General features: G+C 51.0%; 11 protein-coding genes across 11 annotated transcripts; 7 read left to right on the forward strand and 4 right to left on the reverse strand.

The window, feature by feature from the left end:
* Positions 1–28: 28 nt before the first annotated feature.
* Positions 29–3,362, reverse strand: P152DRAFT_478646 (uncharacterized protein; the record flags this gene model as incomplete). The annotated part of the gene is made up of 17 exons (XM_033681670.1): positions 29–515; positions 639–737; positions 790–817; positions 939–1,098; positions 1,150–1,240; positions 1,384–1,416; positions 1,465–1,815; positions 1,865–1,980; positions 2,033–2,052; positions 2,102–2,152; positions 2,212–2,259; positions 2,319–2,596; positions 2,702–2,727; positions 2,829–2,866; positions 2,934–3,168; positions 3,225–3,274; positions 3,354–3,362. The coding sequence occupies 17 exons, from the start codon at positions 3,360–3,362 to the stop codon at positions 79–81; spliced, it is 2,070 nt and encodes a 689-aa protein (XP_033537681.1). The 3' UTR covers positions 29–78.
* A 4,724-nt stretch (positions 3,363–8,086) lies between these two features.
* On the forward strand, positions 8,087–8,587 carry P152DRAFT_373112 (ankyrin; the record flags this gene model as incomplete). Its single annotated transcript, XM_033675552.1, has 1 exon — positions 8,087–8,587. A coding segment is annotated over one exon (501 nt), but the record flags the coding sequence as incomplete, so codon positions are not given.
* A 1,537-nt stretch (positions 8,588–10,124) lies between these two features.
* Positions 10,125–12,319, forward strand: P152DRAFT_408592 (uncharacterized protein; the record flags this gene model as incomplete). The annotated part of the gene is made up of 5 exons (XM_033676927.1): positions 10,125–10,836; positions 10,890–11,135; positions 11,182–11,342; positions 11,403–11,794; positions 11,879–12,319. Coding segments are annotated over exons 1-5 (1,824 nt in total), but the record flags the coding sequence as incomplete, so codon positions are not given.
* Positions 12,320–13,258: 939 nt separating this feature from the next.
* On the forward strand, positions 13,259–14,583 carry P152DRAFT_491978 (lysozyme; the record flags this gene model as incomplete). The annotated part of the gene is made up of 4 exons (XM_033682175.1): positions 13,259–13,350; positions 13,427–13,681; positions 13,739–13,838; positions 13,888–14,583. Coding segments are annotated over 4 exons (798 nt in total), but the record flags the coding sequence as incomplete, so codon positions are not given.
* Positions 14,584–14,958: 375 nt separating this feature from the next.
* On the forward strand, positions 14,959–17,191 carry P152DRAFT_427787 (uncharacterized protein). Its single transcript, XM_033677308.1, has 3 exons — positions 14,959–15,141; positions 15,204–16,643; positions 16,698–17,191. Exons 1-3 carry the CDS (start codon positions 14,995–14,997, stop codon positions 16,869–16,871), a joined length of 1,761 nt encoding a protein of 586 aa, XP_033537685.1. The 5' UTR covers positions 14,959–14,994; the 3' UTR covers positions 16,872–17,191.
* Positions 17,152–17,734, reverse strand: P152DRAFT_109530 (uncharacterized protein). Its single transcript, XM_033673614.1, has 2 exons — positions 17,312–17,734; positions 17,152–17,234 (listed from the first exon to the last, which is right to left on the reverse strand). Exon 1 carries the CDS (start codon positions 17,628–17,630, stop codon positions 17,328–17,330), a length of 303 nt encoding a protein of 100 aa, XP_033537686.1. The 5' UTR covers positions 17,631–17,734; the 3' UTR covers positions 17,152–17,234; positions 17,312–17,327.
* P152DRAFT_454306 (60S ribosomal protein L2) lies at positions 17,439–18,745 on the forward strand. Its single transcript, XM_033678566.1, has one exon. The coding sequence runs from the start codon at positions 17,840–17,842 to the stop codon at positions 18,677–18,679; it is 840 nt and encodes a 279-aa protein (XP_033537687.1). The 5' UTR covers positions 17,439–17,839; the 3' UTR covers positions 18,680–18,745.
* Positions 18,746–18,857: 112 nt separating this feature from the next.
* On the reverse strand, positions 18,858–19,283 carry P152DRAFT_389420 (ankyrin; the record flags this gene model as incomplete). Its single annotated transcript, XM_033675983.1, has 1 exon — positions 18,858–19,283. One exon carries the CDS (start codon positions 19,281–19,283, stop codon positions 18,858–18,860), a length of 426 nt encoding a protein of 141 aa, XP_033537688.1.
* A 264-nt stretch (positions 19,284–19,547) lies between these two features.
* Positions 19,548–20,749, forward strand: P152DRAFT_427791 (histone-fold-containing protein; the record flags this gene model as incomplete). Its single annotated transcript, XM_033677309.1, has 2 exons — positions 19,548–20,333; positions 20,387–20,749. The coding sequence occupies exons 1-2, from the start codon at positions 19,794–19,796 to the stop codon at positions 20,747–20,749; spliced, it is 903 nt and encodes a 300-aa protein (XP_033537689.1). The 5' UTR covers positions 19,548–19,793.
* Positions 20,750–20,784: 35 nt separating this feature from the next.
* P152DRAFT_408606 (uncharacterized protein) lies at positions 20,785–22,998 on the reverse strand. Its single transcript, XM_033676928.1, has 2 exons — positions 22,763–22,998; positions 20,785–22,712 (listed from the first exon to the last, which is right to left on the reverse strand). The coding sequence occupies exons 1-2, from the start codon at positions 22,920–22,922 to the stop codon at positions 20,935–20,937; spliced, it is 1,938 nt and encodes a 645-aa protein (XP_033537690.1). The 5' UTR covers positions 22,923–22,998; the 3' UTR covers positions 20,785–20,934.
* A 176-nt stretch (positions 22,999–23,174) lies between these two features.
* On the forward strand, positions 23,175–27,830 carry P152DRAFT_408610 (uncharacterized protein). The gene is made up of 4 exons (XM_033676929.1): positions 23,175–23,387; positions 23,464–26,303; positions 26,354–27,233; positions 27,302–27,830. The coding sequence occupies exons 1-4, from the start codon at positions 23,317–23,319 to the stop codon at positions 27,633–27,635; spliced, it is 4,125 nt and encodes a 1,374-aa protein (XP_033537691.1). The 5' UTR covers positions 23,175–23,316; the 3' UTR covers positions 27,636–27,830.
* Positions 27,831–27,915: the final 85 nt, after the last annotated feature.

The following is a 27,915-nucleotide window of genomic DNA, read 5'->3' on the forward strand; positions in this document are numbered from 1 at the left end:
TGCATCCCGATCATAGTTGATATAAACTATCAACGATCAAAATATAATCATTATTATATACGCCTTGCCCAGCCCTACTCAGAACATGGATGATTCATTTTCACTAAGAGCATCGCCGATGGCCCCACCTTCGTTCAATGGCTCCGCTGTCTCTATTGTCCCATATCGTGACCATTGATACAATCCTTCCGGTCGAGGTAGTGGATTCCTCCAGGGCATGGCACGACTGATCGCCCAAGGCAAGACTATCCTCGTCTGGTATTCCACATGCCTTCGGGTTGGTGTATCGAAGATATAGTTCATTTCTTCCAAGGAAATATATTCCATATTCGCTGCGCTCTTGCTGATGGTCGCCCCAGACGTTTCTGGAACAAGGAAATAGCAAAGTAGGAACGCGATGATGTTGAGGCCAGCAAAGACATAGAGGATGCGGCCTTGCACTCTTGAGTATTCTATCCCTGTGCCAGCACCGCCTATAATGCGAGTCAAAGGTGGTACGAGGATGGTAAGAATACCTGAAACGGGAAACGATTAGTATCGTATGCTAAGGGTTGGATACATCGCAGAGTAGGCGAGTGAATATAGTCTCTCCATGGCCTGCATTCGATTTGATTATCGTGAAAAAGGAGTTTGCTTACCAGCGAAGAAAAGATTTATAAAAACTCCAAAGGACATGCCGATCTCGCGATTCACGCTCATAAAAATCTCCGACGTAGTTGCGAAGGGAATGGGTCCGACTGGACAGTATGTCAGGTGCTATTTTCATCAGTTTACTCATATGGCACATACCTCCAGGAGAGTAGAAGAACGTGAAGACCTGAGTAGGATGCTAGAGTTAGTGAAAAGAATCCACAGGGGATACGTTGCTAAGAATGATAAGGGATAAGAGGGGATGGATGGGGTATAGATTGGGAGAAGAAGGGAATAAGGATGCATACGAAGATGAAAAATGACACGGCGCCAATACGAGCACTGTCTCCATTTATATAAAAACAGCTTCCGCACGCAATCAGACTGATCATCATGCCCGGAATCGAAATGAGCAAGAGTGGTCTCCGACCCCAGGACTCGACAAGGGAGTACGCTGGTAAGGCGAAACTGTACTATGTCAGCAGCTGGCCCGGCGTCAAGAGGGAGGGAATATCTTACATGAAATTAGCCAAACCAAAGCCAAGGCTGAACCACAATGCTTGATAACGGCTCTCATTGACGCTCTCGAAGAACGTGGACCCGTAGAAGGCTACAGAACTGAGTCAGTAAAGTTGGGGAAAAGGATAGTTGGGGAAAAGGATAGTTGGGGAAAAGGATAGTTGGGGAAAAGGATAGTTGGGGAAAAGGATAGTTGAGGAAAAGGATAGTTGGGGAAAAGGATAGTTGGCTTACCCAGAACATTGATACCGCAGAGCTGTTGAGAGACTGATACTTGTTAGGGTCTAAACTTGTTTCGTGTGAGGAACATCATACTCATCACAGCAAAGGAGGCGAGGGCACTTCTCCTTACTCTCTTCACCTTCCACAGTTGCAACACACGGTCCCAATACGAGATCTTATCAATCTCGTCCTGGTAAGTTTCAGCCTCGCCAAATCCCTCCAAGTTGGTCTGAATGCTATTCGTCTCCAGATCGCTATCGGTATCATTTCGGACAACGTTGAACCCAATGTCCCGCCGTGAGGAGAATAGTCTCGTCTCAGCAAGAAGTTGGACGTGTATATAGAACAAATCTCGGGCAGCAATAATTGGAGACTCCCGCAAAGCTAGGAGGCTTCGATAGGCCTTGTTGTATTGCTTCTTCTTAACAAGGTATCTCGGCGATTCTAAAACAGTGGTCAGTGACAAAGCGACCCAGTCAGGAATTACACTTACCAGGAGCACAGAATACTAAGACTAGGAGAAATAGAGTAGGCAATACCGCAGTGGCAAATTGCACACGCCATGCCACACGGCCAATATCCGCGACTATAAGATTTGCAGCATAACCCCTATGTGAAAATTCAGTGTATGTCCTTGCATTGTGCAAGCGGTTTGACTTACAACGCAATACCTAGGGCATCCTTGTGCATGTCAGACACGATGAACCTCTATTCCCTTGAAATCGCTTACCATAATTTGCCAGTTGACTCCCAGAGTCCCTCTGATTTGTGCAGGGGCAATCTGTTTAGCCCAGGTCAGCGAGATGTTGCAGATAAGTCCAAATTAAGGAAAGATCTTGCCTCTGCGCTATAGATCGGTATGACGCTCGCCTTACACCCCATTCCGATCTGAATTGAGCTCTGTGTCAGTAGTCTTGTCTAGAATTCGACTCCGAGAAGACATTTACCCCTAATACAACTCGGGCCGCCATGAGACCGCCGACACTCTTTACAAACGCACTGGCGATTGATGCAGCGAAGATGCATAGCCCAGCAAAGAAAATGGCAGCACGGCGGCCCAAGAGGATTTCTTGCACAGGATCTGATATCCATGATCCGAAAAGGGCAGCAACGAAATAGCTGATTGCATTCACGCCGGAGAAATAGAAGACGTCCGAGATGTTGTAATCTTCATGCCCCGGCATAATATGTAATCCTAACTCCTCAGGCCATGACAAATTGGCCCCTGTCCGACGAGTCAGTACAATTTTGATTTGAGTGCAGCAGTATGGGTGGTGTAGCGGGCAGGGTGTAGAAAGCGAGAGGAGGTGGGGTTGGAATGGTCCCTTACCAGCAGCTCCTGTCTGGTTCCAGCCCCTGAAAGGTCAGCATTTATGGCAAAGCACAAGCTCAAGCCCAGACATAATTGCCGGAAAAATATCTAGCAGGGTGATGCGAGCTGAAAGAGTACAACTCACTGAAGAATGGCTCCAAGACAGCAAGTTAAGACTGCAATCTAGAATGAGGACAATATCAGTCTTTCTGAACGAAACAGGAATGAAGGGAATGACTTGAGGATTTACCTTCAACTGCTTCGGCTGGTTCCAGAACCGTACAGAACCCTGGATTTCCGCATTGAGCGCATCCTTTTCTTCAGTCGTCAAACCGCTCACTGTGGGAGCCAGGCGTGGATCGCGGGCACAGAATGCTGCTTTGACGAAAAGTCCTTCGAGTCCAGGAAACCCGAAGTGCTTTGCAAACTGAATTGCATTTTGCTGAATGACTTCGGGGCTATACTGCTTCAAAGGATTGTCGATACTGAGAATGCGGTCAGTACAGTGACATTGTGGGGAGTGCAATAGTTTGGGACTCACGTCGCTTGCTCAAAGTTGATAGTGGCTGGTGTAGCCGATTTCTCATTCCCCTAAATTGTCAGTAAAACATGCAGATAGCGAGGCGTGCTGTTGTAGACAGTGTGAAGTAATAGCGAAGTCTACACATACCTGCCTCATGGTGCTACTGGTATCCGGATCCATCGTACACGTCAGGGGTCCCAAATGGCTGGACCCAGACGCAAACACAACAAACACAGGATAGGCACCTCTTGTATGGATAGTATGCTCTGGGAAGGAACAAACAATTGCAACAATGCTAGTAAGATGGAATTCTGATTAATTATATCGGATATCAAGGGTCTTAAGGCCTGTCACTTTCAAAAGTCAACTTTCCATTATCCACTGTGTCTTTTATGTTTGGTTCTTGTGTAAATCCCCGGCCATGGGTTCGCCTGCATGGCCGAGATACAGTAGACCAAGGATTTGCTTCTAGGTAAGGTCAACAGGGCGGTTTGTGTTCATCGAGGCTCCGGTCAACGAACGGAAGGCTGTGCACGGCAAGGTTTCCGAAATATTGAGACCCCAGGAAGAAGGGCAATCAACCAAAACTCCCCCATGCATGGCTGTATTTAGGTAATTGCATGATCGCCATGTCGAGTTGGGTCAGCCTTGTTGGCTGTTGCGCTCCCCCCTGGATCTCCGCCCTCGTATGAGACGATCATTGCTCTTCTCGCCGGTAGCTGCTGCTTCTGGTGCGACTGGGCCACGTGGTCGGGATTAACCATACCTGAGGAAAGTTCTCAGGGAGCTGTAATCTGGATTGCTAGCACCTCTGCCCTGTGCTACTGATGCATGTCTCTGGTGGATGTCAAAGGAGATATTCATGCACAAAACGACCCAGGTGGGTTAATAATATAGTTGACTCCGTGAACCTAAACATGGAACTCCAGAAATGTGCAAAAATTGAGAACTTCAAACTTAAGTAGAGGTGCACCACACTTCAAAGACGACTCAGTTGGCCCCGTTCTGCCGTGGACCATTGGAGCCTTGCATTGAAAGCGCCTCGCATATTTGTGCCATAAATGTCTAACCCTAGCTCCGAAGCAGGAATTTGGCGGTGGAAACTGAGGCTCGGAATTGGGTCACAAATGGTTTACTAAATGATTAATAATATATAATATATACAGAACTATATACTCTGATACTTAGGTCCGATACCTATGCTTAGATCCTGCGGGAGAGATGTGGTTATACAAGGAGATCAGAGGCATGATGCGCTGGACGTCCGCCCCCGGCCACTTGAATGCGGAACGCTGCCTACTTGACTGAAGAGGTAATAAAGCTGAGCCTAGGATTGCGAAACCACTCTGGCTCTTTGGCTCTTCGAAATAATTAGACAGTCTGGACCCAAGCTCCCCAGCTGCTGCCCCCAAATCGTAAGTACCACCATACTGGTGCGAAACTCACAATGTGACCCTAGTGAGTATCCAGAATGATTAGTTAAAAGGGGTACATATTGGGCCGTGTTTGAGTCAACGGATGGTATATCGTTCTGAGTTCGCAACTTAGCACGGAACTCTTCTTTACGAACAAGGGAATGCTTTTCTGAACTCCAGGTGCAGGAGAGCTCTTCCCAAACCGCTTAACGTATAAGAAAGTTAGGATAAAGAGTATAGCTGATAGTGTCCAGAAATGGGTTAATTCCATGTGTACGCTCGGGGCATCCATGATGGAGAGGGGAAGTAAATAATATACTTTAGACCAGGATATGATATTCTATTAGATGGCATTGGTTGGAGGTAGCGTTGGTGATGGATAAACTTGTTGAAGCGGAAAAGTGCATTCGTGATGTACCTGGAATATTCCATCCTATCATGATGTTGGGCTATGAGTGTAGGCTGAATGGCAGTGCCGTATTTAGACAGAAGGATGCCATGGTTGGAGAATATGAGGCAGTTCATCGACCAATAGGAGGGCTGAATGAAACTTGATTGAAGGAGAAAGAGGTTCAAATTCGTTGGCGAAAAGGAACCTAACTCTGGCGCAGATTAAATACAACACTAAACCACCATTTCGTCTCAGCATAGTATGGTACCTGTTGTTACTAAAACAATATAGCGGGGCGCGGAAATTTCGTATTGGAATGAGGATCACGCGGGAGACCTGTTTTGCTCGTTACAGTTGGATCAAAGCCCGGTCGAACATACCGTGCAGAGGGTTGCTTGGTGCTAGGCGCCGAGAGGAACGAAACGTGGAATTCCAATGCATCCTAATTCATAACATGTTACCGTTGTTGAATAGAGCGGGTACGTAGCTGCGGACAATTTTGATTGACAAGCCTTGGTCGCACCCGCGTTGTCTCCGCAAAAGCGGCGTCTCACAACCCGACTGGCGAGTTTCAATCTACTTACTTCATGCTGTGCTCTCAACCGCGCGTTGTTTCTGTAGAGTGCCGATCGTGGGACTCTAGCACCCGGGTCATGATGCGGCGGCACGAACCGGGAGACGGCGTCGCTTTGTAAGGTGGAGAGATAATCCATCCAACTTCCAAGAGTGCCTCAACCAACGAATACCACCCGACACAGATCTCTCCGAGAGTCGAACACTGTTGGCTGTTGAGTGACGGCAGCACGAAATCCTCCGAACGATCGTTTTCGAAGGATGATTCGGCTGATAGAACTTCGCCACGATGATTTGACAAGACTCAAGAGATTCTCCGTACTGTACCTATCGTTTCCCCCCCTGCTCAACCCTGCTCGATCCTGCTCAAGCGTAGGCCCTGGTCTGATCCCTGAAGACAGCGAGGAGTGACGAGGCGAAGTCTGCCTGCCGGGTTGCCTTTGAATTTCGCCAAATTATTGTGGCGCCCTCCATCCCGGCCGTCGGGCCGTGATGTGACGGAGCCTGGAGCCTGGACGATACAATAGTGCGGGGATGAGTTGACCAGCAGCTCAGCACTGCCTCCCCAAAATAAGCGCAGCAGTTGCAGTGTGACGACCTCCCTGATCCTGGAGCGGCCATCTTTCGACCTGTGAGATGCTGAGTTCGGAGTTATGTGGCCCTGAGACGTTTGTGCTGGCGACAAAAAGGCTTAGTCCCCAATCCCTATCGAATTACAAACTTACCGTTTTCATGCTTCCATCAAATCCTGTGTTCTGCCCGTGAATTCAGCCTAGGGCGATGCATCAAGATATCTGTAGTTGATCGTTGGAGTCCAAACACAAAGAAGCGTTCAATCCATATTCTACCATGTCGGGGTTAGAAGTGTTCCAAGTTCTTGCTTCCGCAATATCATTACTGGATGTCGTGAAGAGATGCGCTATGTTCATCAAAGACGCGGGACATGCTGATCGACACTTGCGTGAGTTGCGCCGTAAAATCAAGCAGTTGTATCGAGTGGTCGAGTCTGTCGAGCTCTTGATCCACCGAAGAGAAATCCAAAGAAGGAACAGTTCTGTTGCAAGAGAGGAAGAAGAGCGGATATGGAAGAACTTAAAAGGTTCTTTAGATGCATCCAACAAGCTTCTGGCGGATTTTACCAAGACAATTCACGGTACTGAGCACTCGAATCCGAATCCGAACGCGTTACAAAAAGCCAAAATCCAGTTCAATCTCGATTTTCACGAGACTGAAATAATTCGACTTCAGACCTCGATTGACACACATGTCCAAGCAATCCAAGTTTATACTCAGTGTCTACAACAGTAAGTAGCGATCCACTTGACTGACTTAACCAAGCCTGTACTGACGGTTGACCAAGATTTGCTGCTGAGTCCAACCATGCGGAGCTCGTGGATCGAACGGACCGAATCGAAGTACTTGTCCGAGCTCTTATCTATGGCCGTCGGCAACTCGTGACAAAACGTCTGGAGACAGACGCACTTGGCATTCAGGGACAGGGAAGCAGTAACACTCTGTTTGGGAATATTGCTTGGGATTCCAAACTTAAGAGCCCCTCTGAGAAAGATTCCGAAGTGACAACAATCACTGAGTACGTAGATGTCGCGTCGCAACTGCTGCAAGTGTGGGATCCCGAAGGCAACTCAGTTAGGAACATCAATCTCGATAGCAAAGAACTTGGCGATGAAGATGCGTCATCGGAGGAAAGCGACGACGCCTTCGAAGATATCAGCGAGAAGGTCCCAGATCTTATTTTAAGTCCACCGCCAGCCTTAGGCATGGAGATGCTGGCCCCAATTGAGACTGAAACGAAGAAACCGACGGGCGCTCCTACACCACCCTCGACTTTCCAAAAGACACCGCAACCACTGCTGGACTCATTCATACGGAGCTGTCAAGAAGCTATCCAAACATGCGACAAAAAAAACAATCCAGGCATCGCACTGGAGAAGCTAAATAAGTTGATGAGACATCTCGAAGAGCGAGAGATATCATGGGGAATCAAGTTCGACAACAGACGCGAATTGCTGGAACTGAAGGCATATCTTTTGATAAGGATGAAGAACTTTGACTCCGCTGAGAATATTCTCAGAGTCCTTCTAAACCAAAGCGCAAGTGCGAAGGACGCGCTCGCCGAAGAGGAAAAGCGAAGCGCAGAGCTAAATGAATCCAGATGCTACTACCTGTTGGCAGACGCTCATCTGGAGGCATATCTTCACTCCACAAATCGTTCTGCGCTAATGATGGCGGAGGAGAATGCCAAATTCGCATTTAATGCTCGGCATCATTTACTTAACGACCACAGCTGCCCAGAGTTTGTACAGTCAGTCGAGCTGTGCATCCGGGTTTACCAGGAGCTCAAGGACCTTGACACCGCGGAGGACTATAAACGGTTGTTACCCCAACCCTCAATGCTGTCGCCTGAAATCGGAAGCGATGTATCATCCGACCAGATATCGAGGCGGGAGAGCTCTGGATCGTCGTTCAACATCGCCGAGATTGTCAATATCAACGCCCCTGACACAGCAGGGCGACCACCGCTCATTCGAGCCATTCGCAGCGGCGATCTTACTCTGGTTCGAGAGTGCCTTGACCGTGGTGCGGATGTCAACTGTAGAGATAAGGCTGGCATTCCTCCGATACTCTATGCGTCCGAGTCAGGGTCGGAAAATATCGTCAAGATGCTCCTTGAACGTGGCGTCCGCATTGATGAAACGGACAGCAGAAAAGGACAGACTGCGCTTCACCGAGCTGCCTTCCGCAATAAAACGCTGATGACAAGAGTTCTTCTTGAGAATCAGGCTGATATCGAGGCCCGGGATCGACAAGGCCTCACACCTTTGATGCGCGCAGTGCAGCAAAACAACGGTTTGGTCGTTCAAATCCTCCTTGACTACAAAGCAAATCCAAATACACGGGCAACCAGCGGTTCTCAGTGGCCTCCCCTCCACTTCGCGATCCAACGAGATTCTTCGGAGATGATAAGGTTACTCCTTTCAGCCAAAGAGCCTGCAGACGTCAACTCTATGTGTCGAGGGGGGAAGACGGCGCTACACTATGCCTCCGAGACTGGTGCTCGCCGATGCGCCGAACTCCTCGTCGAAAACGGTGCAGACATCAACCTAAAAGATGCTGGGAACGGGTCCCCCTTGTATCTTGCGGTCGAATCCAGTAAAGATGACATTGTCAAGCTCCTACTCCTACACGGGGCGCATGTCGACAAAGATCACCTTCCTCCACAATGGAAAAAATATAAAACTCTGGTCGAACAAATTCAGGGCCCAGAGCTTCGAAGGAAGGATAGCAATGCCACAGCAAAGACCAGAAAAAGTATGGCCTCAACGTTTTCAGCCATGTCGAAGCCTTTTAGTAGACACAGGGGTTGAGTAGTTTATGACGGATGTTTATTTCTTGGATTCAGCGACTAAGGCGTTTGCGGCGATTGGGGCTCAATTGTGAGAATCTGACCTTTAAGGCGATGTAAACGGCATTTTTGGATGAGAGGTCAGGGTGCTATAACAACAGGAGTTCGTTAAGGTACGCCGATAGATATCGACTGGTGGACTGGTCGGTTTGGTATTCCTGTTTCGGGAGCGGCCAGACAAAGAGGCTACATGTATTAGTATGATTTTGCCATGATATCAGTGCTCTGTGGCAGATTCTGCCTTAGAGTCGATGAGAAGATAATAATAATGACGACAATGGTTTCGGTTGAAAATTGATATTCAATCGCTAGCGGCAAAGCCCCTTTATATCTAACGAGAAGGGAGTTAAATAATCGACACAGATCCAAACAGAAGAGAAAGAATTGTTTTGCACCCATTTGATTGTTCATGACTTGGACTATCGGCGCTTCAGAAAATGTTACTGAGAAGCTCAGAGCCAATGATTAACATAGAATGAACTTAATAGCTGGAATCAAACTTTCTGCAATTTTAATTCAAGCGGCCAAGCCCATTTTATCTCTATGTAGGAATAATCTGTCTGGCACTGCTCTAAGCGCTTGAAAAACCAATTATTCGAGAGCTACTAACCTCTCATAAATTGAAGCCCAGGAGGCGATACCCTGTTAGAGGACCAGGCACTGAATCCCATCCACATAGAATTTTAGCGGTCACACTTAGGGAACGGCGTAGAGTAAGAAAGGTGTGTAGGGTAGGAAGCGGTAGGTAAGTTTAGAGGGACAAGGACAGACTTTGGCACGTTGCACACCTGGAAGCTTTGGTTTGTGGATTGTGAAGGCCGTGCTTATTTCTACAGACAGCGCACAACGAACTGTTACGATGTTAAAGTGAATGTGAATGTGGAAGAATGAATCGATATCGCGAAACCTCAACTTAGCCTGGCGTTCTGTCTCCCTGTTGCTAGCTGGCTTAGTGCTCTGTGCACGGCCTGCAGGTAATTATAAATTAGTGTTGTCCCTGATGTGGCGCCACTCACCTGCACCGCCCCCGGCTAGGCAATCTCTGTGGCGGTGTTGTCTTGTGTCGTCATTGTATTTGGCTGACATCGATGGAACTTCTTGACGCATTAGATTCATGCTGTTAATCCCTCAAGACCTTTCATTCCCACACCAGTCATATCCGCCTTGTCCGGGTTATATAGACTGCCTCACCAAGGTTGAACCTGTATAAAGTCATGAACTTGTGTCTAGTGGCCATTCTACCATGTCAGACAACGAGCTGACTCCCTCCGAACTGGACGCTCTGCTCGACATCCTCGTCCACAATGAGTCGTATGCGGAAATCGAGCGCTTCAAATACTCTGGCGCAATCAAGAACTATGGTCCGCCATTTCATATTGATGACGATGTCATACCCTCCTCTCCGATACTCCAAACCCTCGTCTCGCGGTTTCTGCTGACACTGCCTGGACTACGGGACGTTTCGGAAGAGTTCTGGAAGGACAGAATACACAACCTGATTGAAGAGCTTGGAGATGCGGAACTCTCTGAGAGTTACGATAAGGGTTCGATTGGGGCTAGAAGGACGCTTTCGACAGCGATTGCAACACTTCTAGAATACCCCGCGAAGGGGGTCCTGCATGGGCTTCCTAAGGAAAAATCCTTAAAGGATGACAAGGACTATGATGCCACAAAGGCAGATGACCTTTTCGATGCCTTTCACACCTTTCTGCATCAAATTGTGCATGGTGATATGATAGACCAATTGTTTGAAGTTGTCGCACATAGTGATAAGGTGGAAGATCACTCGCCATTAGTTCAGACTGCCCACGAGTTTCTCCTTGTGAAGTATGTTATAGCTGTGCCTTTAGTTACGAAATCAATCACTAACGCAGTGCTAGCCTGGCCTCATTTCTCCACTACATTACTGTACTGTCTCCAGATGGGCAATTCATCATGAAAATCCTCTCATGGGTCCATCGCCTGATCCCCTACACTGTCGTCCGACAAACATTGAGAATTGGAAATGCGGCCACTATGATAGGCGCCATGGTGAAATTGGTTCTCACGAAGATGTCACTCGGTAGCATCACTAATTGGATGGGATGGAGCAAAGGCGCAGATGAAGGGATGAATTTGATGCAACAGTCAGTATCTCCTCAAATTCGACGGTACAAATGTTGAGTGCAACAGGATTGTATCCACAGTCATCAGTTGGGACCTGGCTGAGCTGCAGAAGCAAGCTGCGAAAGCCGAAAGGACCGCAGATGGGCAGGGGAAAGTACATCTAAGCCACATCAAAGAGCACATTGAGGTTCCACGAGAGGAGCGTGAGAAACGTCGGCAGATAAGCCGTGAGTATACGCCGAACAGATCCTAATAATCCTCGGGAGGCACCCCTAACTCGACCGCAGAAAACACCCCTCAATCAATTATCGCCACAATTATATCCGAAGCGACTGAGGCCGATGTTGAGGACATGACTCCTGAGCATCATGATCGTTCACTGGAGTATCTAGATCTGCAGATGAGTATGCGCGATAGGACGCAAATCTCTCGAATATTCTGCACCAGGTCGCCAGATATCCTTACCCCGACCGTTAAAGACGTCGTTTCGGCGTATGATCCTATCATTCGAGCTGTCCACAACGCAGTTGACTTAAGTGGTACCTTGTCCAACCTTGAAGCCTTTCTCACAGACTTCATTAAGCTTGCGCAGCTCCACGAGAAAGAAGGACCTATCAAGAGCACAGCAACCAGTCGGCCATCTTCACAGGCTCCCTCACGTACGGCATCACCAGCACGGGTGGTGAAAAATGCTCCTAAAGCACGAACTGCATCCCCAGGGCCTGCGTCAGAAGATATAACAAAAGCGAAGCCACCCCCAGAGCCGCCAATAACCAAACCCGCGCCATCCGTCAAGGATTTTATAGGGTTACTCAGGAAGCATCAAAACTCCCTGCATAAGTTTCTCCATCAGGTTGCCCACAATGGGCCGGAGGTCGCGTCATGGTATCGAGACTATGTCAAGTCCAGCGCTGCTCAATTCAAGCCTTCATCAACGCTGAATGTCAATATCAAGAAGGAGCTCCAAGGCATGTTCAACAAGCTGCAAGATAAAGAGAAAGATCAAGTACGGAAGGACTTGGACGACCATGCGGCGTATATCCAAAGGTTACAAGATGCAACGAGGAAGCGAATGCAGGAAGCGCTTGATGGCACCGAGTTCGGAGAAGACGTCGGCCCTGGGATGTATCTGGCTCGATGGAAGGAGCTTTTGGATGCAACATTACTTACACCCCTTGAACCGAAGGGACCGTTGCGTAAAGGACCTGAGGGGAAAGTTGGAAAGGAAAATGGCCGGAGAACGGATAGACGGGGGAAACAGGAACAGGACGATATAGATTCGAGTACCGTCATCGCGCATTTTGCCCCCGGTTTCTTGGATGCTCTGGGTCGGTGGACAAGAGAGAACATGAAGTGATGATAGCACAATGACCGCTGTTCAGGGGCTAGCTCTTCGAATAGATGACAAGCGATTAGATCCTAAACTGCCCGTTTGCTAAAACGTGATGTGCAATGCACGCAAATTTTGCCTCTTGCTTCTCTACGACGGACTATCGACCATCCAAAGGTGTACTTGATTTAAATAATTATTTCGGTATTGCAAGGGGTCCTCATTTGGATCCCTGTTGTTTCATAAGCGCGAGGCTGCCACCTCTCCGAACCTACTCCGTACGGCGGTATTCGGTGTCGAATACGAGATGATGTTCCACGACGCTTGGAAACTGCCTTTAAATGGGAAATCGGCACTGGCAATCCTCAATAGCATCGGGACTGCGGACATTGGATACGGGGATGATCGATGGACATATAATGGTCGAGGACGCCCGGAAGAATACTCGAGTTTGGAAATATTGACAGTTGCATGTCGCAAGTATTGTGTTCGATATTGTTCTGAATGAAAGCATCCCCAAAAGAGCTTCGGAAGATTTGCGCCACCGACGCAATGCAGTTTTATACTTTATTTTTGGCTCTACTGATTTCGAACTCTGCATGGGCCCAAACCTGCATTTCAGAGTCAAACCAGAACGGCGAATGTCTTCCTGCAGCCAATTGCACCAGTAGTGGAGGGTCTGCTACTGGAGCAGGGAACTGTGCAGGAGAAGAGTTCCAAGTAAGTGTTCTAGCCCAGCAGGCATGATCTGATATGTCTGCGGAGGGTGGATGGGTAGCATGTCATTAACTTCACCAGTGTTGTACCTTTGGAGCCTGCACCGTTCTTTCGATCCCTGGAATCTGTCAACCCATAGCGACATGTAAAGGGACATCGAATCCAGGCTTCTGTCCTGGACCAGCAGGGTGCATGCTAGTAAATCGGCCTCCTGAAATAGTTGCTCACCTGTCCCAGGATCCAATGCTGCACTCCATCGAACAGCACAGTACGCTGCACCACGGATCCCTGTACCGATATTGGAGGAACATGCGAAAGTGACACCACATGTCGAGGGATATCGACTCCTGGAATTTGCTCAGGAGCAGCTGACGAACAATGCTGCACGACGTTTCCAGGCACTAGAGGCAAACGGTGCCAGTACGAAGGGATCAATACCGCGGGACTGACCCTCATCAAGAGATGGGAAGGGCTCGTTTGTGCTCCAGCGCCGGATCCCATTGGTCTACCTACAGTCGGGTAGGGGAATGCTTTCGAAACTCGAAACTCAAAATCAAGCGAGACTGACACATACAGATATGGGCATCTTTGCGAAATAGAAAACTGCGGAGAAGTCGAATATAAGTTCCCGTTGACAGCTGACAGTGCAGACAAGCTGCTAAGAGATGATCTGGTGGTGCGTTCGGCTTCAATTTCGCTCGATGTAAGGAACTGACAAGTGTTAGACATACAAACAATGCCTGTCCACAATGCTCAATGACACAGTCATATTGAACAAGAACCAATACGGTGCGCTTGTTAGCTTCACTTTAAACATGGGATGTGGGCAGATGCAGAATTCCACACTCGTGGACAGACTGAATGCTGGAGAGGAGCCAGTAAAGGTTGCCTCCGAGGAACTTCCTCGTTGGGTCTATGCTGGCGGAGATGTTCTGCCCGGACTGGTGAAAAGACGAGCAGATGAGGTCCGGCTGTTTAAGATCCCGGAGAAGCAGATTGGGCATCCGCCGCAATGTATAGGGTTTAGATTTGATGATACAGACGATGGATCGTATACAGGGGTGATTTCGAAGTGAATGTATGACAGGGAATAAGAGAGAATGGTATGATGTACTTGGCTTTGGTTTATCGAGAACCTTGGTGTGAGAACAGCTTCAGTGACATAATAAGGATTGTAATACCTGTAAGCCGATCAAGACACTTCCACTGGGGACAAGAATTGATGCTGGAAGCCGCTAGGGAGCAAGGGGTTCAGGGGGAATTTAGCCGACTCCCCAGATGGGAGCTTTTGGTATAGCCGTCGTCTAATGCAGGCAGCATGAGTCCCAGAAAAAAAAGGAAACAAAAATTGGACCATGGGTTTCTGGTACATCTCAGGGTCTCATAATGTATCGCGATGTGACTCCCTTCTGAGGTCTGCCTCAACTGTGCTGTATATGTTGACTGGCGGACGGGAATGGTAACAGGGCGGCCAGAATTCGTCCTGCAGGCTTAGGACTCTTGGACCTATTGAACATTCCTTCCCGTCCGATATGCATCGGTACTTCACATCTCATCAATGATCAGATATTCTATATTGAGCTTCTGAAATGTGAAAACGGCAGCGAAAGGGAAAACATCACGGCGTGATGGGCTAGAGAAGTTGAGGACCTCGTACGCATGCATGCACGCATGAGACTGTAACAGCAGTGCTGGAATAAAAGTGGAGAAGTCAATGTGATGGCATGATCACGTGACTGGTATTCAACGGCGATATCTCATTCCCAAACTTATTATTCCAGTTCTTGTCCAGACCTGCACAACACCCCTCCATTTTCTTTTCACATGCAATCATGACCTCAATAGCGGCCTCACTGGCCAAGGCGCTGCCGAAGCCGAAATATTCGGGTGAGGACGAGGAGTTGCCGACACACACGAAGACGCGAGGACCTCGTGTTGTCGGCGCCGATTCTATCGAATCCAAACAAGTCACGTTAAAGGTAAACCGAAACGGTATTGTCCTAGATACATGGGCGCGTTGGATCTAACTATTTACGTGCAGAGACATGGACCACCATCGTATGGTCAACGGATCGGGTGGCGACCACGATCCGCCGAAGATTTCGGCGATGGCGGCGCCTTTCCTGAAGTCGCGGTCGCCCAATATCCCCTCGATATGGGTAGAAAGAATACTGGATCATCCAATGCCCTGGCGCTTCAAGTCGACAGCGAAGGCAAGATGAAGTACGACGCCATCGCGACACGAGGGCATGCCGAGAATCGAATCGTTCAAGCAAGCTTCAAGGACCTGATCCCGCTACGACAGAGGGCAGATGTGGGAGAAATTTCATTGGAGAGACCATCGGAGGAGGAGGTCGCGGCCACAAAAGAAAAGACGGCTACGGCGCTCGCGAAGCTGGTGTCCGGTGCAGTGGCGGCGCAAAAGCCTAAGAATGTGAAGGGGACAAGTCGAGTAGCGCCTAGTTTCGTGCGATATACGCCGGCAAATCAGATGGGCGACACTTCACAAAAACAAGACCGAATCGTCAAGATCGTGGAACGACAGCAGGATCCTATGGACCCTCCAAAGTTCAAGCATAAAAAGATCCCTCGAGGACCACCTTCACCACCGCCACCCATCCTTCATTCCCCTCCTCGAAAACTCACCGCCGCCGATCAAGAAGCCTGGAAAATTCCGCCACCGATTTCCAACTGGAAGAATCCGAAGGGTTACACCGTGCCTCTCGACAAGCGATTAGCAGCCGACGGGCGGGGCCTGCAGGACGTTACGATCAACGACAAATTCAGTCAGTTTGCAGAAGCGCTGTATACCGCCGATCGCCATGCTCGTGAGGAGGTGAAACAACGGGCACAGATGCAGCAAAAGCTGGCCGAGAAGGAGAAACTTGCGAAGGAAGAGCATCTCCGAGGGCTGGCACAGCGCGCCAGGGATGAGCGCGCGGAAGCCGGGGCGAAGCGGCAGGGCCGGCGGCGTGGGTCCGACGAGAGTCGTCGACGGAGTCGAAGCCGCAGCGTCGACAGCTACGACGAGCGGTCGGCGTCCGAGAGTGAGAGCGAAGGAGAGGCGAGAGAGCGCGAGGATGCACGGCGGGAGAAACGGCGGGAAAATCAGCGAGAACTTCGGCAGTCGCGCATGGGGACCGAAAGAAGACTACAGATGCTGGCACGGGAACAAGGACGAGATATTTCCGAGCGAGTCGCGTTGGGGTTGGCGAAGCCGACGGCGTCAGGAGAGGCGATGTACGACTCCAGGCTGTTTAACCAGCAGAGTGGATTTTCGGCTGGTTTCAACGAAGATCAAGCGTACGACAAGCCGTTGTTCGCGGCCCAAGAAGCCGTGAGGTCGATATATCGACCGACCGTGGGCGATGATGACGGGGAGGATGACGGAGAGACGATGGACAAGATCACTAAAACGAGTCGATTTGAGGTTCTTGGGAGGGCCAAGGAAGGGTTCAAGGGTGCGGATTCACAAGACGTAAGTGCACCCCTTCTACAGTCTTTCGCATGAAGACGATTGACTAATGAACTACAGAAACGTGAGGGTCCGGTCCAGTTCGAGAAAGATGACGATCCGTTTAATATCGGTCAAATGATTGAAGACGTCCGAAAAGGGACAGCCGGCGAGGGCAAGAAACGTTATGGGTTGGACGATAGAGAGGAGGAAAGGAGTTCAAAGAAGCCTCGTATTGATGACGATGATGAATAGATCGGCTATTGCGAGAGTTCCTTGGGTGCATGCAAATCGGCGCAATCAGGAGAGGCATATTTCTCTTACTGGAGGGCAAACCGATACTGGGAATTCCGAGTGGCCTATTTGAGCCTTGTATTGATATCAGAAGCCGAACCAACATCAGGTGCAATCGCAGTCCGCGGATGGTGAAGGTCATTCGGGCGTGAGAGCTGCTCGTACATGTATAAACCGTTCAATTTTAACTGACGAATTCGCATTATCGTGAAACAGTGTCTTGGATATGAGGCACTATTTCCAGCCAGCCCATACAGCAAATTTTACCGAAAAGCCATTTTTACCTTGACAATTTTCTCATCCCTCGTGCAGCGTGCTTGAATTCTAGTGGAGTTGGTTGTGGTATCAGTTGTGAGGAAGAAATTCACGAATGTTGATGTGCAGGGATTGGACCTACTCACGTGACCGAATATTTCGCTAAGCCCACCACATCACACGAATTTCCCTGCAAAGCTTCAACTCTCGAGATATCTCGACTAACCCACAGGAATTCGACGTCCACATACTCGTCATTTGCACCATCACCGGCACAATGACTTCCCGACCGACCGTCACGATCATTTCGCCTGAGGGCAAGCCGAGCAATGCCTCGCACCCGCTTCCCGACGTCTTCAAGTGCCAAATCCGCCCGGATATCGTCCAGTAAGCTTGAAGATGCGCAATGGAAGGTTGGAGGACACAATGGCTGATAATATACCACAGGGCGGTGCACACTGGCATGGCCAAGAACAAGCGACAGCCGTATGCTGTGAGCGAGAAGGCTGGTCACCAGACCTCTGCTGAGTCCTGGGGAACTGGTACGATTCTTCAACAGCCAAACCTTTAATTTCAGCGTTGACGATGATTTTCTCGCAGGTCGTGCCGTCGCCCGTATCCCTCGTGTCTCCGGTGGTGGTACGCACCGTGCTGGTCAGGCTGCCTTCGGAAACATGTGCCGCTCCGGCCGCATGTTCGCCCCGACCAAGGTGTGGAGGAAGTGGCACCAGAAGATCAACCTAGGCCAGAAGCGATTCGCTACCGCCTCCGCCCTCGCTGCCTCATCGAACGCCGCTCTCCTTATGGCCCGTGGCCACCGCGTCTCAACTGTCGCCGAAGTTCCCCTCGTCGTTGCCTCCAGCGCTTTCGAGGGTGCTGCCATCACCAAGACCCAAGCCGCCATCTCCTTCTTGAAGGCGGTCGGTGCCGGCCAGGAGTTGGAGAAGGTCAAGGCCTCCAAGAAGCTGCGTGCCGGTAAGGGTAAGCTGCGAGGTCGCCGCTACAGGCAGCGACGCGGCCCTCTCGTCGTCTACTCCCCGGAGACGGACGGCAAGGAGCTCATCAAGGCGTTCCGCAACATCCCCGGTGTCGAGACCTCCTCCGTCTACGACCTCAACCTCCTCCAGCTCGCCCCCGGTGGTCACCTCGGCCGCTTCATCATCTGGACCTCGTCCGCCTTCGCCGCGCTCGACCAGATCTACGGCTCCACTACCGAAGCCTCCGCGTTGAAGAAGGACTTCCTCCTCCCCTCCGCCCTCGTCGCGCAGCCCGACATCGGCAAGATCATCAACTCCTCCGAAATCCAGGCCGTGCTCCGTCCGGTCAAGGGCGGTGCCATCACCAAGCGCACCCAGGTGCAGAAGAAGAACCCGCTCCGTAACAGGCAGGTGCTCCTCCGTCTCAACCCGTACGCGGCACAGTACTCGAAGGACAAGGTTGGCCAGCAGAAGGTGACGGGCGAGAAGGCGCCGAAGACAAGCGAGCTGTTCCTGGACGTGATCAACGAGCCGTAGGCGACGGTGGCGGGTTTCTTTCGATAATCACGGCGTGTCTTTGAACAGTTAGCACGGTTACTGGCGCATAAAACCATCAGTCTAGTCCGGGGTGGACAAATGGAATAGCATTCTATTTTCTGAATTCCCACCATGTCTTCTCTCTATTCTTGTGAAATGCTGACATTACATCAAGTCGTCATAAACTACTAACATATTGAGCATTCCGCATCACCTCCAACAAATCCCCTCTCTTGAACATCTCCGCACACTCCCACGCATTCGGCCTCCCGCCTTCCATATCTGCACCTCCCTCCACCAACACCTTCACCGCATCCACATGGCCCTTGAACACGGAACCCGCCAGTGAGCTCTGACCTCGATCGTTGAGTGAATTCGGACCCGCACCAGCGTCCAAGAGCATCTTCGTTGTATCCGCGTGTCCATGGTACGAAGCCAGCATTAGGAACGTGTCGCCAGCTTGATTTGTGAAGTTTGGTGGGATTCCCGCGGCGATATATGATTTTAGAACGGATGTGTCACCGGCTCGCGCGAAATCAAAGGGTTTCGTCGCAAGGTTGAGGGCTTCTAGTGGTAGAGAAGAGGCGGGAGTTGTGGTTGCCATTTCGTAGTAGTACAATCAGGAAGGACACTGGGGAAGTTACTAGAAGTGAAATTGCGCCTGGTGAACCTAATTAAATGCATTTATAGACTGAAGTAGAAAGAGATTCTCAATTACAATTACATCGGCTTAAATTCCACTTGATAATGCTGCATCATCCTGATTATTCACTTCATTCACCTTGAAACTGATATCTCCGATGGTCCGTGCGTCTGATTCGAAGAGATTCGACATCTGGACATTTCGCGTTGATATTGGTCATAAATCCAACAGTTTCTCCCCATCCACATTCTTTCGCGCTGCGTGCAACTTACCAGGTCGACATCACCGGAGACGTTCTTTCCAGCTTATCCGATTTTGCTTCTAGGCGGCACCTCATCACCGCCAGAGCGCGTTACCCATCACGCTCAACGCGCCGCATTCTGTACCACATCAACGCAGGCCTACCAACTCTCGTGCCTACACATCACGTCTCCAACCATTCCGACACCGTCATAACCACTCAACTTCAAAATGGCCTCACCCCCACCTCTCAACCCCTTCCCCAAGAAACGCTCCTCCCTCGCCCCCCCCGGGCCCCCCAATAAACGCCGCAAAGCCAGCACTGGCCCCTCCCTCCTCCGCCAAACCTCCTTCCCCCCCGACTCCCACCCCCAGCAATTCTCTCGCTCCCCCTCCGTCGACTCCTCCGTTATCGCCGGCACCCCCGGGGCCGGCACCCCGTCGATCGTGTCGGCGGGCGGCGGCGGCAAGAAGAAGCGCAAGAGGAAGGGGAAGGGCGGGGAGGTGGACGGGGACGCGCGGAGCTTGACGGGGAGCGCGGCGAAGGGGGTGGGGGCGGCGACGGGGACGCCAAGCGTGGTGGAGGGGGAGGGAGAGGAGGAAGAGGAGGAGGGGGATGGGGGGGATGTGGAGGGAGGGAAGATGGATGAGGCGGAGGTGGCGCAGGAGAGGGAGCGGTTGCGGGTGTTGGTGGAGGCATTTGATGGGGGGCAGACGGAGCGATATGCGGTGTGGAGGGCGGTGAAGTTGAAGAAGGAGGTGGTGCGGAAGGTGAGTTGGCGATGGAGCGATGGTTGGAGATGCGGATGGCTAACGCGGTACAGCTTACGAATCAGACGCTCAGTCAGTCGGTGCCGCCGTCTGTCATCACGACGGTGAATGGATACACGAAGGCGTTCGTCGGAGAGCTCGTGGAGCGGGCGAGACAGGTGCAGGTGGAATGGATGGCGGCGTCGGCCGCGCTGCCGACGGGGGAAGAAGTCCCTTCGGATGGGCCGCTGGCAGATCGGATGAAGGAGCGAGACCGCGGCCCGATTCTCCCCGACCATCTTAGAGAGGCGCTACGACGATACAAGAAGGACCAGGAAGGAGGCGGGGCAGGTTTCCTCGGCGCAAGTCTGGATGGGGTGCAGGCGACTGCTGCGAGGAGTCGAGGGAGGAAGCTGTTTGGGGGGCTCATTTCTTAAAGATTATGCACATGAGGATGAGAGGATGCCCCGAGGACTCACAGAATTCGGGATGGGATTACTTCTATGAAAGGCACTCAGTTCTGATATGATTGAATGGCCGAAATACACACTATCGGCTTCATTGCTCTACAACTTGACCATCGGAATTAAATACCCAGGGATCGATTGGCTCCGCGTTGAAATCAAGTATCAAGGGAGACCCCTTCAAGCTTGCTCTTCTTCTGCTTGCGGCGCTTCTTCTTCCGCTCACCATCAACCACATTCGACTGCTCGTTGCCGCCCTTGTCGTCCGCCTTGCTCTCCACTTTGCTCTCCGTCTCCGCTGGCCGGCTCCTCTTCTTCGATTTGGAGCCTTTCTCCTCAGCCCTGCCAATCTGCTCACCCCTAAGAAGCTCTTGAAACCTTTCCGCGGTCGGCGCGTCGTCCGTGCCGAAGGTCTCCTTCCGCCAATTCCGCAACGCCCAATTGTTCAGCGCCTTCTTATCCTTCCTCTTCTTCTTCGGATCGCGGAATGCCGCGAGTTTCTTGAGGCCGGCGTATGTGTTCAACTGCGCGTCCGACGCGGTAAGAATGTCAAGGGGAGAGAGGCCGAAGGCGGTCGGGGACGTCTCGCGATAGCGGAAGAAACCCGTACCCTTGGACTTCGAGGAGGTGCCCACTTCGGCTGAGTTGTCGAGCATGTCGATGTCGAGGTTCGCGTCCACGAGCGCTTCGATCTTTCGGCGCTCCACACGGGCCTGATGCTTTTTCTCCTTCTTGGCCTCCTTCAGGTTCGTATCCTTCGAACTCTCTGGGCGTGTTTCATCCTCGTCGGAGAGAGCGATTCGTGCCGCTTCCGCAGGGTTCGCGTCAAAATCTGGCACCAGGTCACCAACGTCAATATCATCGTCCCATTTCGGTTTCTTGAGCTTTCGGTGCTTCTTGTCATTGCCAGAGATGCCTCCATCCAAAAAGTCTTCAGCTCGGTCCTCCCGCTCGTCGTAGTACTCGCTCCCGAAATGCTTTGCCATCTGCTTCTCCCACTTATCATCATCCCAATCTGCTTCAAGAATGCGAGCCCATTCCTCAATGTGGAACTCCTTTCCAGAAAGGCCTGCAACCTCCCGGATCTTCTCCACTTTCTCCTCCATTTCATCGATCTTCAATTTCCTCAACCGAGCCTTATCCGCCTCCCGTTCTTGTTTGTCCGCTTCCTTCCTCTCCTTCTCGGCTTCTCGTGCTCGCCTTCTCGAGCTTAGCTTCTCGCGACGCACAGACATCTCTGCGGTAACGGTACGTGAGTGGGTGCGGAGCTTCTCATTCGCGGTTTCGGGGTCTTCGAATCTCATGTTCCACGCATGCTCGACCTCGTCGGCGCGCACATCATCCTCCTCGTCGTCGGATTCGAGCGGTTGAAAGCGTGCTTTGTCTGTAGGAACCCATGCTCGTGCTGAGAGGTATTTGGACATGAAGGCCTCGGGGTCCTCATCCGCCTTTTCGATATCGTCGGCCGTAATTTTAGGTGCTGAATCGACCGCTTTGATGACTTCCTTTTGTTTAAGGAAGCCATCATCGGAATCGGAGTCTTCTTGGTTGCCGGCGTCCTTAAACCCTCGAATAAGATCGTCTTTCAATTCCTGCTGTTCCTCATCGTAGGTTTGAATCTGTGGTTCCGTATCGTCGTCGTCCTTCTGTGCTCCTCCAAGAAGGTTTTTACGGTGGTATTCTTTGAGGGACATGGACTTCTCCTTGAGCTTTGCCTCCGTGCCGTTGGCCTCATCCGGGTTGCCTTCCTCTTCATACCACTTCCGTCCTTCATCGTAGAGACTAGGGTCCTTGGAACGGATAGCATTCAGCAGATTCGATATCTCTGCATCACGCTTAACCGTCGCTGCCATCCCTTCGTCGTCTTCGGTCTCATCATCGGAGTCGGACTCGGATTCGGAGGTTTCGAGGTCGCCTTTTCCATACTTCTCTTCTACTATAACAGTTGTTAGCAAGCATAGATGAACAAACATTTGAGGTACATACATCTTTGTTTTTCCACTCGCTTCTTATTGTGCTCAAACCGTGCTGCATACTTCTCGTTGACCTTGAACGAGACAGTTTTGCGAGCATCCTCTTCCTCATCAGAGTCGTTTAGGTCAAGCAACTTCGCCCGCTTCTGGGGCCTCTGTTGCGTCTCAGCCATGGCGAAATATTTTCTCGATGTCTTCTTCACTATGTTTGGTGTTGGGGAGGTGTACGGCCTAATATCAAGGTCCAGATTAATATTTTTGCGGCGAAAATTGAAACCTCCGATGATCATGGTGGAGAGACAGGGGACTGGGGAGTAGTGGCCTTGTAGCCTTGTTGCCTGCTGCAGCTGTGCTGCACTGCAGCTGGACCCCTGCATTCCACATCACCTCAGCGGAGCCTGACGCTGAAGCTCCCAGCCATCGACATCATGAGTACCGGAAAACAGTATTATAGGATGCCTCGAGTCAGATATCACATTTTATCGCGTCTGTAATTTGGCTTTGGCCTTTGAAATGCACGTTGCTATTAGTACCCGACCATAATATGGTCATATACCGACTACCACCATGACTTCGACCCCCATTCCCGAAGAGAGTCAGCCGGCTCTTAAACCAGTCCAACGTCCCTTAAGTCTAATGTACGTTGGCTAAAGCCCATTGAAGTTGGATTTCTAGCTGTACGACTGTTCCAGTTGCTAATATTTCATACCCCAGACCCGTCGGCCTCAAAGAAGCCGCCCTCGACAGTCCCACGTTTCGCGCAACCGCAGTCCACTTCAGCGAACAGATCGACCTTATCGAACGATGGCTAGATGGCTTGGTTCGAGCCACAAGCCGAGTTGCCAGCGATGTTAGCTCTCTGGAAAACCATATAAACAACTTCCTCCTTTCTTGCACGCCTCCGCCGCAGATCTCGGAAGCTGCCATTGACCATGACTATACGAGCCTGGCGTCGAAGCTGTACTCCGACGGCGTCAGAGCGTCTGCGAGCAGTATGATAAGATGGACGAAGAGGCTCGAAAACACCGTCGCTGAACCTATCCGTGGGTTCCTTCGAGATGACTTGAGAAAGCTGAAGGATGCGCGCAAAGACCTGGAGGCGGCGCAACGTGCCTTTGATACTGCTCTATCACGATATCTCGGCCAAGGGAAAACAAAAGAAGCTTCAAGCTTACGAGAAGATGCGTTCCAGCTGCATGAAGCGCGGAAGTCTTACCTCAAGGCATCCATGGACTTTTGCATATTGGTGCCCCACTGCCGAAACTCTCTGGACAAGCTCCTATTGAAAGTCTTCTCGGATCAGTGGAGGGAGATGAAACAATCTCGAGACAGCGTTACGAGCGTCCTTGATAAATTCACGCCCGAAATGGACCGCGTCCGTGGTTGGAGTAGAGAAATGGAGAACAGCGAGATGATATTCCGCCGGGAGCTAGCCATGGCGCGAAGACAGATCGAAGATACTGCAGAAACTGCAGCTCGTCCGTCAAGAGAACTTGACTCTTATGCGATCTATTCCGTCCCAGCTGCTGGGACGGCCCCGCCTGGTACTGCCCCATTTCCTTCACCCGCAAAGCCCGGACCGCCGAAATCCGAGAAACAGAGCTGGCTATTCCAAAAGACTACGACAGGGAAACCAGCAAGGACTCTCTGGGTCCGACGATGGTTTTTTGTGAAGCATGGCATCTTCGGATGGCTCGTCCAAGGCTTGCGATCCGGGGCGGTTGAGGAGTCCGAGAAAATTGGAGTTCTCCTCTGTGGTGTTCGACCCGCTAGCGGAGAGGAGAGGCGGTTTTGTTTCGAGGTGAAGACTAAAGACACGACAATTACCTTGCAAGCGGAGACACCGGCTGAGTTGAGCGATTGGCTGAATTCCTTCGACCTCGCGAAAAGGAAAGCGTTGGAAGGCAGCCACATTGTAGGATTGATTGGCTCTGGGACTCCTGATCCTGCTTTTGCAATTAGCCCACCTATTGCACCAGAATTTGCCGCAAAGACCGGCGACGGAGCAGTGAGCAGTGCCCTTGAAGAAGGATCTCTTGATCGTGCAGGAACCCTGCCAGTGTCCGAGCATAATAGTATTTCTGGGAGCCTGGCCGCCCGAGGAGGGAGCGTCGATGTCTCACGCAAATCGATGGTCGAGAGGGATGGTGAAAGCAGCAGAGATCATGCAGCACGGATTATTCAGAGGCTTGATCTACATCGCAAAGGAACAGGCGGGCTTTCCCAGCCTGGTCATAGTAGCAACGTCGCTTCGGGGGGCATTGCAAGCCTGGTCTCAGCAACGCACAACGTCGTTCCCATCGGGGTCGGAGCTTCGCCTGGTCCAGCGACTCTTGACACGAAACCACCCCCCCAGAGCAGTCCTTCGTCCAGCCTTGCCCCATCAACCTTGGCGATTGCACCGGCTCCAACAAACCTCAGCAAAACCGCTGTCATCGTCAGCGGTGAGCGAGGTTTTAGCATTAGCTCGTTGATAGGCGGCATCCCTGGCGGTTTGATGGCCAACCTATGGGGATCGGAAAACTGGGCTCACGTTAACAAACTTGAGCAACGTCCCAAAAAGTCTTCCGGAAGTGTAGAGTCTTCTCGACAGACCAGCCCCTTGGTTGGACCCGGCACATCAATCAATAGCCCGACGGACACCCTCGGAGAATTGCCTTCGGTTACTGCTCCTCTTACTCCTCGTACTGCCACCCCACCGTCACATCGGAAGAGTGCGAGTGCTGCCACGGTCTCGGACACGCACGATTCGAAGCCGTCACCCCGAGCGCCTTCATATCCGAATTACTATCCGCTCCCTCTTAAGGCACAGGATGCGCAATTCCGAATGCTTTTCCCGGCTGTTCCACGCGACGAGCATCTTGTCCTCGTGTTCCGAGGGACGTGGAACCCAAATGATCAGCAAGAATTCCCCGGCCGCGTCTACGTCACGGTGAGGGACATGTACTTTTACAGCCACCACCTGGGCATGGTTTTGGTCTCGGGAGCGAGCCTGCGGGCTATCTCGGAAGTGACGGCGGCACCAGGCCGTGACTGCGACTTCATCTTCCTTCACTTCAAAGAAGGCGTCCGGGCCGATGGTGCAACACGGGTTACCATCAAGATTTTCTTGGAACCACTCAAGCTCCTTCAGACACGTTTGAATTATCTTGTCCAAAACGCCGTTGCGGACTCTCTCGCACCGGCAGAAGAGGTATTGAAGACCCTTATCCGAATGGAAGGAACAGATGGCGTCGAAAGCCCCAGCATGGAGAGTTGGGAAGATGTCTCCGTCAATACTCCCGTGGACGGAGCATATCCAAGGCGGGATCATGAGATCACTGCGAATCTCCGGGTTGATAACAGGTTATTCAAAGATCCCAATTTGGGCCAAATTAGTCGTAACGCCACAAAATTCAGGTTACCATCGCAGCCCGTTGTATACACTCCCCAGGGGATGAAAGAGTCCGCCATGGAACGGGAGTTCGGGATCAGTGCGAAGGCACTGTTCCACATGATATTTGGAGACAAGAGCACCATCTTCCACATGCTCTATGCGAGCCTATGTAATCAAAGTTAGTGCACCGTCGTTCACAAGAATGCCAGTTTATTGACTTATTCGCAGCCACCATCCGGACGCCTTGGACCGCGAAGGAGAATGGAAATCACAGGCGAGATTTCCTAATTGACGGAAGCGAGATCATCCTCGCCTATCAAGTCATTGAAGTTTTGAACGATCACCTCTGCTACGTTGTTTCTGATCGGAGACGGCCGATGAAGCTGCCGAAGGCCGACAACTTTTCTGTGCTGACGAAAATCGTAATCACTCACATCTCGAAATCTCGATCCAAGCTAGGGATCTGGACAAGAGTCGACTGGCATCGACCTACGTTCGCCAAAGGAACAATATCTAGATATGCAATGGAGGAGCAGCAGAGTATCTGCGAGCACCTTGTTCGCGTTGCGAGCGAGCAGGCCAGCACTGTCCGCTATCCCTTTTCAAGTAGGCAAGCTACTTCTATCTATGGTGCCATTGGCTTGCTGAAATCGGACGTCTCCCTTGGTCCGCAAACGAGCGGCTCCGCAGTTGCGCAGATCTGGGAAGGCTCTGGGGATAGTGCCCATGTTAAAGGGTCGTCTTTGCTTGCTCCAGGGAAGCTCACTGTCCCTGGTCTTATATTCATCGAGATCAAACAAAACATCTCCTGTGCAGCCGGGACGTTCGGCAGCTCGTTCTGGACAGGCATGTGCAACTGGATCACTGCATTGTCTGCTCACAAAGTTCTGGTGCTTTCTCTTCTTATATGTCTGGTTTTCAATTTCTTCTTTGTTTCACGGGATGGTTGGCAATGGTACGTGGAGCGGAACGCCCGCAGTTATATGAAGGAAATTGGGGTACATCCCGGCGTTGTGCTTCAGAAATCCGTTCGGGTTCACGAGATGATGGATATGATTCACGATTCCCACAACGTTACGTTTTCCGATGCCGCAGCTGGCCAGAGTTGGTAAGTCACGCGCAGTTTATGAAACCGTTCGATGTGGACGCACAATCCTTCTAACGCCTCGTCCATAGCCGCTCATCCTATCAAGCCCTCCTTTTAGATACCGTCGCCGACCGTGCCGCCATTGATGCCGCGCTATCAACCAATTTTCAAAGCTCGATGAACCGACTTGGATCATATCGCCACGACCTCCTTGTTTCATTACGACTAGTCGGTCGAGTCGAGCAGCAGGTCGTCCAGGCCGAGTGGGAACGATGGCTTCTTGGTGAGAGCGAAAAGTGTCGGGGAATGCAGAAGGTGCTTGACGCCAACGAGACCGGCGATGGCGATGCCGAATTCGAAGGCTTGAAGGGCTGGTGGAACGAATATTGCGGCGATTGCCTTTCTGAGGCCCTGAAGCTGTAGCCTTTTGTCTTAATGATGCCAGGAAAGTTATTTGCAGGGAGCAAATGTTTGCACGCCTAACCTAACCATTTTTGCGGTCTGGCATTACAATATTAACTGTAGATATTTATAACTACGGTACATACATGCCTTGTTTACGACCAATTGGTAGTCCAACCACATTTAGCTGCCTCTAACCGTGATATCAGATATATCATACGAAGCAGAGCAACAACGCGATTTTTGGGACACTGGGTTGTCCGATTCTGGATATAGGTCTCGAGTCTTTTATGGTGTCCCT

The sequence above is a fragment of the Eremomyces bilateralis genome, assembly GCF_010015585.1.
Source record: "Eremomyces bilateralis CBS 781.70 unplaced genomic scaffold P152scaffold_2, whole genome shotgun sequence".
Taxonomy (NCBI): Eukaryota; Fungi; Ascomycota; class Dothideomycetes; order Eremomycetales; family Eremomycetaceae; genus Eremomyces; species Eremomyces bilateralis.

Bases quoted from the DNA above. Each gene is read 5' to 3' on its own strand.
- P152DRAFT_408610 (XM_033676929.1), top strand. From the start codon at position 23,317: ATGACTTCGACCCCCATTCCCGAAGAGAGTCAGCCGGCTCTTAAACCA. The intron at 26,304-26,353 runs GTTAGTGCACCG...ACTTATTCGCAG, and splicing joins TGCGAGCCTATGTAATCAAA to CCACCATCCGGACGCCTTGG. The intron at 27,234-27,301 runs GTAAGTCACGCG...CCTCGTCCATAG, and splicing joins GCCGCAGCTGGCCAGAGTTG to CCGCTCATCCTATCAAGCCC.
- P152DRAFT_408606 (XM_033676928.1), bottom strand. From the start codon at position 22,922: ATGGCTGAGACGCAACAGAGGCCCCAGAAGCGGGCGAAGTTGCTTGAC. The intron at 22,713-22,762 runs GTATGTACCTCA...CAACTGTTATAG, and splicing joins GCGAGTGGAAAAACAAAGAT to TAGAAGAGAAGTATGGAAAA.
- P152DRAFT_109530 (XM_033673614.1), bottom strand. From the start codon at position 17,630: ATGCCAGTGTGCACCGCCCTGTGGTATATTATCAGCCATTGTGTCCTC.
- P152DRAFT_427787 (XM_033677308.1), top strand. From the start codon at position 14,995: ATGACCTCAATAGCGGCCTCACTGGCCAAGGCGCTGCCGAAGCCGAAA. The intron at 15,142-15,203 runs GTAAACCGAAAC...ATTTACGTGCAG, and splicing joins CCAAACAAGTCACGTTAAAG to AGACATGGACCACCATCGTA. The intron at 16,644-16,697 runs AGTGCACCCCTT...AATGAACTACAG, and splicing joins GTGCGGATTCACAAGACGTA to AAACGTGAGGGTCCGGTCCA.
- P152DRAFT_454306 (XM_033678566.1), top strand. From the start codon at position 17,840: ATGTGCCGCTCCGGCCGCATGTTCGCCCCGACCAAGGTGTGGAGGAAG.